The sequence below is a fragment of the Myxine glutinosa genome, chromosome 12, assembly GCF_964187855.1.
Source record: "Myxine glutinosa chromosome 12, kmMyxGlut1.1, whole genome shotgun sequence".
In the NCBI taxonomy this organism is placed as follows: domain Eukaryota; kingdom Metazoa; phylum Chordata; class Myxini; order Myxiniformes; family Myxinidae; genus Myxine; species Myxine glutinosa.
Window position 1 is genome coordinate 17,000,068 of NC_136272.1, and position 12,807 is coordinate 17,012,874.

General features: G+C 34.5%; 1 protein-coding gene across 2 annotated transcripts in view; it reads right to left on the minus strand.

Annotated features, from left to right (window-relative positions):
• The window catches only part of ARHGEF3 (Rho guanine nucleotide exchange factor 3), a 99,236-nt gene that overhangs the window by 14,265 nt on the left and 72,164 nt on the right, over positions 1-12,807 (minus strand). For both annotated transcript variants that reach the window (XM_078766521.1, XM_068133162.2), the window contains one exon: positions 9,995-10,102. In XM_078766521.1, the coding sequence (XP_078622647.1) occupies positions 9,995-10,102 (108 nt within the window). The remainder of the gene's footprint in view (positions 1-9,994; positions 10,103-12,807) is intronic.

A 12,807-nucleotide genomic window follows, 5' to 3' on the forward strand; every position in this document is an offset into this window, starting at 1 on the left:
TCGCTTCCATACTTGTATTTATATAGCATTAAAATTGTTGAAACCCTGACCCAAGTATTTTAATGATTTTTTGTCGTTCTTGTGAAGATAGTTGAGTTTTACCTTTTTTTATTTCTTTGATTGCTTGTAATTTATGAGACTCCTTTTGAGCATCTTTTATACTCTTTATAGCACCCGCAACGGAGCCCACGGCAGAAGCAGTTGAATCAATTAGGTCTTTATGTTTAAGGATGGTTGAACCAATACCCATTAGAGTATCAATTATCCCATCTCCTTTATTTCGAAATTGATGACCTACACCTCGTTGTCTCTTAGGTTTATAGTATCCTCTACCCACATACCTTGTATAGTCTGGTGAAAGGAACATGCCCTCCCCTGTAATTATTTTATATTTTCCCAACTCGTGTTTTCTCACAATAACCATTATTTATTTATTGAAAAACTTCACGTAGGTGAATTCTGATGGATATAATTTCATCATTAAAGGATATCATACGATTATCTTGGTCGGTTATCCTAAAACTTACTCTGTATATGGTTTTTCCTGACACAGGTAAATAGACAAGATTTTTTGGTTCCATATTAAATTTATAACCAATCGGGGTTGAGTATGCACTGAATGAAAATATTGTATTTGTTCTTATTCCATCGTTATAAGCACCATCAATCAAATCACAATGAATTAATACTGAATTTATACCGGAGGATATTTGGATAACATTATCACTGTAAAACGTCCCGTTATTTTCAATCTTTTTTGAAGAGAAACCCAATAGCTCTCTAAACGAATTTTCAATCGTGAAATCAACTTTATAATTATTTTTAAGTTTAATAGTTGATTTTGAAGTGTGTTTTTGAATATCTATTACAATATTTTTTGGTTCATCACCTTTTTCTTTCATAAGGCGAGAGACTTCTGAAGATATTTGAGAAATCTCGTAAGCTCCAGGTGAAACGGTTATAGTTTTATATCCACTTCCTGGATTATAACTAAACTTGTTGTTTTTCTCTGTGATATTAAAAAGGGTATTGTAAGTTTCCATTGACAACAAAGATGCCTCATATGAGGTAAGGGGGTCAAGTTGTAGTGGGTAAGGGAATGAAGCTGTGTAATCGCTCGTTGTGAAATTAAAACTAAGAATTGTGCTTCTCATCTTATTTAATATCTAATAAAATATCTTTGTATTGACATTTATTAATTATTTTCATGTTCATCAACTGATCTAAAATGGCTGAGGATTCATTAAAACAATTGTTGTTTCCAGCCTTCTTACTACCTAACAACAATAATAGCCTATTAACTAATTGTGATGGGTCATTTGGAAGAAAACTAACACCCGAACCAAGCTTACTTAAAGCATCAATAATATGTTTCTCCTTCTCATTCTTCTTACTTTTACCAGCAACAGAAACTCCATAATCAAGTGCATTTAGCAACTCAATATATACCCTATCTTCCTCTCTTTCCATATCAAGTGGTTCCTCAAAATATTTTGAACCGCTGAATCCGGGGTTTGTTAGAAGAAACATTAATCTTGGAGTTAATTTAACATTTGGTTGAGTAGAACTCAAGAACATCAATTCATCATTAAATATCAATACCTTTTCTTCCACAAGATGAAACACTGCTGGTTCTTCTGTTGGAATGAGACCTGCTCTGGTTTTTGAACCCGCCGAATATTCATTGTTTTGAAGAGCTTCCACAACATAATTAGGGGGTTGATTTACCTCCTCAAGTTTCCGAAATAATCCCTCGTCATCATATTCTAATTCACCAAGTTCTTGTTTTGTTATCTGACTAAAATCTTTGAGCATTTGAAGTTTTTTCGGAGTAAATTCTACCGTGGGAACTGTAGGTGAGTGTTGAGTTTTCAAAAGTGGTTTAAAGAATTTCTCTTGTTTTCTTTCAAAGGCTTCTTCACCAGTTAGTTTCTGTCTCCGTTTCTTCTTTATCTCTTCCTGTTGTTTAACAACTTTTGAAACTAATTGTTGATGTTCCTTAAACTTTCTTTCTCTTTCTTCGGTATTCATTTTCTGTATTTATTTATTGAAAAATATCATTTAGTATCTCATCTTGTTTCACAACAATATATTTATATTTTCCAATCGTGTGTTTCATATAATTTTCAAATTCTTTTTTACTACATAACGTAGAGCAATTATCTCTCCAAAAATTATTTACATCTATTGAATTTAACTTAAATAAAATAAAAGTATTGGCATTGTTTCTTATTGAGCGTCGAGGGAGTTGAAAATATGATTGACTAAGATATATACAATTACAAGAAGAATGTCTCCCTCTTGTATAGTAGCTATCCATTACTGTTTGGTTTCTCTCATTAACACAATCATCAAAGATGACGAGGTTCTTTTTTGATTTATCTAAATCTTGAGGTGAAGGTATATCATCCGTATTATCACTGAGATTACAAGTTATGGGTTTCGATTTTGATTTCTGTGTATCACAAAATAATTGTATTATATCTTCAATATTATAATCATTCAGTTTGTTTTGAAGTTTAAATAAACCGATAATGTCTTCCTTTTTAAGACCTGCATTAAAACCCTGTGAGAGTAGTTGATACTCGGGTTGAAAACTTGACTTTGTAAAAATTATTAAATTATCATAATCTAAAAAATTAGGACCAAGGAGCATCTTTAAAAGTAAACAGGTTTTCCCACATCCGCTTGAACCAACTATTAGACATCTCAATGAATTTGGAATGTTTTTATGGTTATTAAATTTTATCTTATTTTCCCAAACGGGTAAAAAATCATTCATTTATATATTTGGAAAACAAGTCATCCAACTTTTTTTGAGCTATTTTAGAAACTCTATATTTTATCCTGAGTTCGGGTTTAATTTCAAAATAATTCATTATTTTATTTATGTAGTATCTTGTATTAACATTTCCATTAAAATTATTTTGAATAATAAATATCATTAAACCCTTATACATTTCCTCAATACAAAGAGTCTCTTTCCTTGTAAGAAATGGTGTATTATCACCATAATGCTTAACATTCATCTCTCTTATTAATCTTGTAAAGTAATTCATTTTTGGTTCTAATTTAAAAGAGTTATATGTTTTTTTATATTTCTTATTATCATTAATTAGAATATAATCACAGAATAAACATTGTTTATATGAATCCTCATCATTAAGCCCCACTCTATCACAAGCCGGACAATTCTCTAATTTATCATATGGAGAGTCTGGAAATTCTAAATATCCTTCAGAACTTATCATATTTATGTGGTAAATTTTTACTTAAACTAAACGCAAGTTTATTCATTAATAAATACAATGTTTCAAAGCACAAAAGACAAATTTCAATCAATCTCTACTTCGGTGGAAGATATAGAAAAATATGTCAAAGATGTTAAATTGAACAAAGATAAATATGGAAATTTTTGGGTAAAACCAGTTATGGAAAATAACATGAGCCCCTCTATTTCATTTAAAGGAAGAGCTCTAACTATACCTGGAAAGACATCCATTAAAGTAAATCTAACAAAAGTTTCTCCTCTACTCCTGGCAATTTATTCAAAGCTTGAAAAAGTGATTGACCACGATACTTTGAAAAAGAATGATAAGACCATTAATAATTCTAGAGGAGACATTTGTATTTTCTTTAATAATCCAAAGGGTGTAGATCTAAGTAAAATGAATGATGTTAATATTTCTGGTGAAATGTCATTTCGTTCTATGATAGTTAGAGATTATTTAAAGATAACTTTTGATATAAAAATTGTAGAGATTGAATCTGTTAATGAAAGAAAGTATATAGATATTGATGGGAATATTTTTCTTGCTAATTAAATATGAGTCAATACAGCAGTGAAGATTTTACTATTTCATTGAACTCGGACGATAGTGATGATAGTATTTCATTGAACTTGGACGATGGTGATGATAGTATTTCATTGAACACAGATGATAGTTATGATACTAATAGTTTGTGCTCAAATGATAGTTATGAGAGTAGCTTTATTGATGACTCTGAGTATGATTCTGAGTATTCATGTGATAGTTATGACTTAGATGATTCTGAGTGAAAAAGTGTTTTAGTTTAAGCACAGCGATATATATAAAACGGAGCTGTAAAGCTCAAAAGTGTTTTATTTTAAGCACAGTGATATATATAAAACACCACGTTTTCTCACGCTATAAATATGGTTTATTGTGATACTTGCGAGAAGGAAGTAAAATATTATAAACAACATATTCTCACCGCAAAACATACATACAACATTTTAAACAAACTTTCCCCTCTTCCACCTGAAACAAAACACTGTTCTACATGTAATAAAAATATCCTCAAGAAAGGCTTCAAAATACATCTTAAAACAAATCTACATTTATCAAATTTTATCACAACTAAAAACTCTGATGGAGCATTCAAAGGACATATTAAAATAAGAGTCTTTAACTTCAAACCTCCTGAACCAGAGTCTATAGTTGATGCTGTAGAAATAGTTAAACCTGCTGTTCAAACGTTGATTGAAAAAACACTAAAGGAAATGAAACCACTTAAATTTTATATGGGAGTAAAATTAGAAATGACAAAGGATGAAGGAGTTATAGATGCACCATACATGAGAACTGAGCCACACTTTATATCTTCATATCAAGATTTTAAAACATCAGGAGTCTATGATGAACTTATTAAACAAGAGCAAGATGTGGATAATTCAATCGTAGGAAGTGGATTCAATATAGGAAAAATTATTTACATAGACATTCATATTCTTAAATCAGATCCTCTAAAAGCTTCTTCTTACATTGATTTACCCAGTGTTATCAAAAATAGAAAAGCAGTTATCAATATCAAAAATAAAGACAATAAATGTTTTCTCTGGTCTATTTTAGCACACTTACATCCTCCACATTTTCATGATGAAAGAGTATCTCATTATAAAAAATATGAGAATACATTAAATACGAAAGATCTAAAGTTTCCGATGACTTTAAATGATATTCCTAAATTTGAAAAGATGAATAATTTATCAGTTAATGTTTATGGTCTAACAGAAACAAACAACATTCAGGTTTTAAAGCTTTCTGACAATTGTAAAGAAACTCATATTAATCTTCTATATTTTAATTCAGACGAAAATTCACATTATACATACATCAAAGATATTGCTAAATTAATAAAACCACAAGTCTGTAAGAGAACAAATAAAATATATATTTGTTTGCGTTGTCTTAACTTCTTCAATTCACAAGAAAGATTAGATAAACATTCAAATTATTGTGGCGAACATAAATCAACGGTAATCAATATGCCTAAAGAAGGCTCAAAGATCACATTCAAAGATGAAAATAAAAAGATCAAACATCCATTTGTTATATATGCTGATTTTGAAAGTATTTTAGAAAAAATTGATACTGCTTCTCAAGATCCAAAAGAATCATACACAAATAAATATCAAAAACATACTCCTTGTGGTTTTTGTTATTATATCAAATCATCCGTTGGTGATAAATATAACAAGTTAGAGATGTATAGAGGCTCAAATACCCCAGAGGAGTTTGTGAAACGACTAGAAAAAGACTGTGTTCGATTAACCAAGATAATGAGAGAAACCAATAAACCAATGTCCTTAACAAGTAAAGAAAAAAGGGAATTTATAAAAAACAATGTCTGTCATATTTGTGAGGAGAAAATTGGTAAAGGTCTAAAGGTTAGAGACCATTGTCATCTCACTGGTAAATATAGAGGTCCGGCTCATCAAAGTTGTAATATTAATTATCAACTCCCCTCTTTCATTCCTGTCTTTCTTCATAACAACGCTCATTATGATACACATCTATTTATCAAGGAACTCTCAAAGACTTCTGGAAGTATCTCAGCAATTCCAAACACGGATCAGAAATACATTTCATTCACAAAAACAATTCACACATCTCCTATTACTCATATCAGATTTCTTGATACATTTAAATTCATGGCAAGTCCATTGGTTAACTTGGTTCAAAATCTAAAAGAGTTTCCATGTCTTTCAGAGTATTTTTTAGATAAAGATTTTCTAACACAAAAGGGAATTTACCCCTATGACTATATGGACTCATTTGAGAGATTCAATGAAACACAACTTCCTTCAAAAGAAAATTTCTATAACAAATTAAATAATAGTCATATATCTGATAAAGATTATGTACACGCACAAAATGTTTGGGAAAAATATAACATCAAGAATCTTGGCGAGTATCACGATTTGTATCTCAAAACTGATGTGCTTTTATTGGCCGATGTATTTGAAGCCTTTAGATCTGTTTGTCGCACTGGATATGGATTGGATCCTGCTCACTACTACACAGCACCTGGATTGGCCTGGAGTGCGATGTTGAAAATGACAAAACAAGATTTGGATTTGATAATCGATGTTGATATGCTTTTGATGATTGAAAAGGCAAAAAGAGGTGGAATTTCACAAGTCTGCTCGAGTAGATACGCAAAAGCAAATAACAAATATCTTCCAAATTATGATCCAACGAAAGAGAGTTCTTACTTGATGTACTATGACGCGAACAACCTGTATGGCTGGGCAATGTCTCAGGCTCTTCCTTATGGAAAACTTAGATGGGTAAAGGAAAAAGACTACAAAAACGTTTTACAAGATGTATGTATCTCTACACAAAAAGAATTGGATGAAGAAAAAGTTGGTTATTATTTTGAAATTGATTTAAAATATCCAGAGGAACTCCATAACCTACACAAAGATCTCCCATTTGCTTGTGAGAAAGAAAGTCCAAAGAAAGAATGGTTGAGTGATTATCAACGATCGTTTGATATAGGTGAATCAACAGAAAAATTACTTACTACATTATATAACAAGAAAAATTATGTTCTACACCAAAGAAATTTGCGACAATATTTATCAAAAGGTCTAAGAGTAGAGAAGATCCATAGGGTTCTAAAGTTCAATCAAAGTCATTGGTTAAAGGGGTACATTGATTTTAATACACAAAGAAGAACAGAGTCAAAAACAGATTTTGAGAAAGACTTTTATAAATTAATGAATAATGCGGTCTTTGGTAAGACTATGGAGAATGTGAGGAAAAGACAAAATATCAGACTATCAACATCTTGGGAACAAGCATCAAAATTAATTAATAGACCGAGTTTTACTCGAGCTGAGGTCTTTACTGAGAACTTTTGTGCGATCCATTTGATTAAAGAGAGTATTGAAATGAACAAACCTATTTATATTGGAACAACAATTCTTGATTTATCAAAGTCATTAATGTATGATTACTTTTATAATAACTTGAGGAAGAAATATCAAAATGATGTTAATCTACTTTATATGGATACAGATAGTTTTATTTTGAAAATTAATACCAACGATGTTTATTCAGACATGAAAAGAGACATTAATATCTATGACACGAGTAATTACAGTCCAGAGAGTGAGTTGTTCTCTTCTAAAAATAAAAAGGTGATTGGAAAGTTCAAGGATGAATTAGGAGGAAATGTCATGAGTGAATTTGTGGGATTGAGGTCAAAGGCTTATGCTTATAAATACATTGTGAATAACGTTGAAAAGACTGATAAGAAGTTAAAAGGTGTAAAGAAAAATGTTATTAAAGAAACAATAAACTTTAAGGATTATTATAACTGTTTAACAACAAAGAAAGAAGAGTTTAGAAAGATTAATGGAATAAGAAGTTATAAACATCAATTATATTCAGAAGAGATAAATAAGAAAGCATTGGGGGCTTTTGATGATAAGAGGTTTATTTTAGAAAATGGAATTGATAGTCTCCCTTATGGTTATATAAGTATATAAGTGATAAGATATATATAAGTGATAAGATATATATAAGTGATAAGATATACATAAGTGATAAGATATATATAAGTGATAAGATATATATAAGTGATAAGTTAAAAAGGGGGGGGGGGGGGGGGGGGTTGGGGATTTTAACGGGCTACCGCCGCCTTTTTTACTATTATATAAATGATAGAACCAAGTATCAACCAGACTAAAGAGTGGAGGTGTAATCAACCTTGGTATATAAATGGAAAACATAATGAATGTGAAAAATATCAAATAGGTATAATTGAAAAGGCAACTGGTAAAAAAGTTCACAAAACAAATAAGAGAATTAATTTAAATACCGGTGAATTGGGTAAAAAAGATGGAAATATTTTTGAGTGGACGGAAAACTTTGATGGTTGTCAGGAAAATATATACTTTAATTTAAAAATGGTATGTGGCACTGGAGGCGCTCAAATAAGAACATTGAGGGAGGTTTACCATTTTATCTTAGCTCAGTTAAAATATCTTAATAAAGAACCAAACTCAAACATATTTTTTGTTAATGTATTAGACGGTGAGGAGAGTTGTAGGAGAATTAAATTATTTCCCACACATAAACAAATATTTGTAGGGTCGTTGTTTGAGTGGGTTATATTCACCAGATGATATTAAGAGTAAAAGGTTAAAAGGTTCATAAGGTCAGAAGGATCACAGGTGTTTAAGTGGTCTAATGAATAAGGATAACATGTCAAAAGGTTAGAAGGTTCGTAAAGAACAGGGTGAGAGAAATAGAGGTCTTTAGGGGCAATGAGGGAGGGAAAGAATTAATATGGAAGTGAATGGGTCAATGTTTGAGTGGGTCAAAGATTAATCTGCCAGATGATATGTAGAAGAAGGATGATAGGTCTATAAGAGAAAACAAATATTTGTAGTGTTTGAGTGGTCTAATGAACAACATTAAGGATAGGTACTACAGACAAAAGGTTCATAAAGATGAGGGTGGGAGAAATAGAGGTGTTTATGATTTTTGAAAAAGACAAGGGGGTAAATGACATTAGATAGGGATTTCCCATGTTAAACGGAGGTGTCCCAGAAGCAACATTATTACACTACTCACATCCGATCATTATTTTAAAAATGCAGCAACTGTTGGTCTGATGGACACTACATTTTCACCATAGGAGTGTCTCCTCCTTTCGAATATTTTAATGATAATCATGACATCATAGGTCAAGGGGGGACAGGCGCCACCTTAGAAAAACCGAAAAATGTTGCACCTCCACATCTCCAAAACCGCCGTATGGAAAAAATTGAAACATGGCTCATTGTAAAGAAGTCCATATGGGGAATAGGTGTTGTTAACGATGACGTCATTGGTGCCATAATTATGACGTCATAATTCGACAGGGACAACGCTTAGTCTGATCATTTTTAAATGTATTGAGCGTGAACTATGCAATAATTATATTAGAGAATATAAATTTATGATGTCATCGCTCACGTGGTCTGGCAGCCATAGTGGATCAAAGAAAAAAAAACAAGTTCAAAAACAGAAGAGTTGGCTCGCAATAAGTTGACTGCGCAGGGTAAGTATTCTATGAATACCATCTAGTTCGTTAAGAGTTGGAAGGATAGCTTGGAGGAGGTACGCACGCTTGCCTCAGATGTCCAGCCCGGGTTTGGAACCCCGACTCAGCTATAAACCGGAATCCCCGTGTTTCACAGGCAGGTCGATTCATCATCGTGTCATCATCATCATCCGTTGCTCGGATGGAAGTTAAACTGCGAGTTGCGTCTCCAGGCATTAGTTGGTGGATGCTAAAAACTCCATGGTGTCCTTCGTGAAGAGTAGTCGAGCTATCGCAAGCACCCAGAACAAATTTCGAATTCCTGCTCTAACCTATAAGGGGGCACTGCATCAGCGGGCACAGCGGCAATCCCAGCAAAATATACCATGTGCTGCATATGGAAGAAGAATAAAAAGCAACAATTATAAACAGAAATTATTTTTTCAAAAATACAAAACTCAGATTTGGTTCGATCGTGCGAGGTTTGCGTTCAGTTTACATTGGCTCGGTTGTCAAGCCCAAGAACGTTTACTCTGCAGACAAAACAAACCAAAAGACGTCTCGACAGCAAAGAATACTCGCAGGCAACGTGAAAAGACAATGAAAAAACAATGAATACACGAGCACAAGCAACAGCAGTCACATGGCTTACCTGCAGGTTCTGACCAAAGCGGCGCACGTTGACACCTTTTACAGGTGTTATGAGGCTTGCAAGTGAAGCCACACGTGAAAGCGGCCGCACACGTTTACTGCTTGGCTCCTGCAAGATAAAAGAATATATTTATTGTAGAACAAATTGACAGACCTGGAGTGAAGTTCCAGATCTGGGAATTTTATTATTCTTTTTGAAGCACAAACACAAGCATCGTCGCCCTGCCTCGCAGGTTCTCCCTCTCACGACAATCCGGATTCTTTTTCATCCCCTGGCACCCCTCTTTGTTTGAACCCCCTTTGTCGGGAGAATTTGTACAAACATTTCAAATGTCTCAATTGACACAAGTTCCTCAAACATTGCATTGGGATTGGCAATTATCACCAGGCTCCGTGTACTTGCACATTAGTAGGATAACGGTTAAAGAGTCCGCTTTGAGTCTGGGATCGCGTGAAAAATAGAGGAGAATGGCCCACGAAAAGAGGATGGAGTGCAAGCGGAACGAATGGTCAAGACACCGGAGAATGGCCGGACGGCCTTCGGAGCAGTGATTCTCCTCCACCTGGAATACCTGTTCATTCAAAAACTCTATCGAATGATGTCAATGGATTACAATTAACTGTTGTTGAATAAATAAACTATCTCTTCAGGATGAAGACCCCCGCTCCCTCAACCCATTCAACGCTTCAAGGACGAGCAGCGAAGCCATCTCCATCGTAACAATGGAGCAATTCAGCCCACGAGACGTCACGACTCGAGGTGACGCACCAGAAATTACCACCGACATATCATTTAACAGGCCAAAGGATTTCAGTTGGAAAACTCGTCATCTCATTGAATACTGTACCACACTCGGGAGATGTGAAAATGCCAAAGCAAAACCTTTGCAAAACCAAAACCAAAGCAAAACCAAAAAAATGCCAAACCAAAACAAAACCTCAAAGCCAAAGCAAAATCAGCGCCACAAAGAGGGGATTCGCATCTTGAATGCAGATGAGTTTTCTCCATGTGCTGGTGGCGCAGATTACTTGAGGGCAAAAGGCTCAATAAAATCGATAAAATCGATCGCTTTTTCTCCCCAATCAAATTTGCCATCACATAAAAAACATTTTCAAACCCATAGAGAATGACACATCTTAAACATACTCTGTATAGCAAATCGGTTCCGTGCCATGAGACTGACAATACACGGAAAGGTGCACACAGTCTACCCCAGCACATGGCTGCATTGTGTGTGTGTGTGTGTATACACACACACACACACACACACACACGGCCAAAAATATTGGCACCCTTCAAGCCTTCAAATAATGCACCATTTCTTCCAGAAAATTGTTGAAATTAAAACATCTTTTGGGATCCACATATGTATTTCTTTGGTTTCCAGTGGAACAAAACATAAAAAGCTGAAAAAAAAATACAAAATCTTAGCTTATTCCACACAGAAATTCTAAAATGGCCCGGACAATATCATTGGCACCTTTTAGAAGTTGTTTGAAATACAGTCATGCGTCGCTTAACGTCCCAGATACATTCTTGGAAACGTGACTTTAACCGAATTGGACGTTGTCCGAACATAGGACTTGAAAGCTGCAATAGCCCCGCGATCCATCGGCTGAATCAGAGGTGGTATTCGTGCCAAGAAAACATGCCCAACCCACGTGCGATGGCATTCGCAGATTTGTCGCCCTCACGCTGCCCTATTATTTTCTGCTTCTCCTCCAAACCAATGCTCTTGCGTCGTTTCTTGCTGCTGCTACCACTAGGGCTGGTTGCGCTGCGTTTGGGACCCATGGTTAACTTTAGGGTGGATCGATTTCAATAAAATCAAATGAAAAGACAATGGAATAACGCTCACGATACGCGGGGGTAATCGAGACTGGATGCCGACGATGCTGCGGCGCTGCCGACGAGACAAAACCAAAACCAAAACCACTGTTATACGGTTTGTAAACTTTTTATTTCGTAAGTAAGGAAATCTAATTTAAAGTACTGTACACTACATTAGCCAAAACACGTAAACCAGTAACATAGGCATTTCTTATATGTATCAAAATATATTATGGATATATACTTACTGTACTGTATCATCATACGCCTGGCAGCACAATCTATTTTGTTTATGAACACGTGATGCATGCGTGAGCGCGCCTGCTCGAAGGCCACTTACGTCTGCTACGTCCCGTTGTCTGAACGGGTTTTTTTTAATCCCCATTATTTTCTTATTAGTCCCCTACCGGTGTACACCGGAGGGGACTATAGGTTTGCACGCCGTCCCTCTGTCCGTCAGTCCGTCAGTCTGTCAGTCTGTCAGTCTGTCACGCAAAGAACAGTTTTCCGGACTTTTTTTTTCTAAACGCTTAATGCTAATGATTTCAAGCTTGGCACATGGTTTCCTAATGATAAGTTACAGGTCAAGTTCGAACTTCACGACGTTTCGATCATTTTTGACAAAGTTTGGGCACTTTGAACTTTGGGAATTCTGATAATTCTGATGATCCTTAACTCGGTACCATTTTAAGTTTTAATTTCCTTTAAAAACCAATTTCTCTGCAATAATAGGACCGATTGAGATTCAAATTTTCACCATATGATGGACTCGGTCTGGAGAATATTTTAATGGTAATTATGACGTCACAGGTCACGTGGTTCGGTCGCCATATTGTTTTTCGTGAAAACACAAAAACCCATTTTCCTCTGCAACGGCTGAACATATCGAGGCCAAACTTTGCAGGCAGAATCGCATACCCATGACGAACAAAAAAGTCAGCGAACATGACGTCATGCGTCACATGGTTTCAGAGTTATGACGT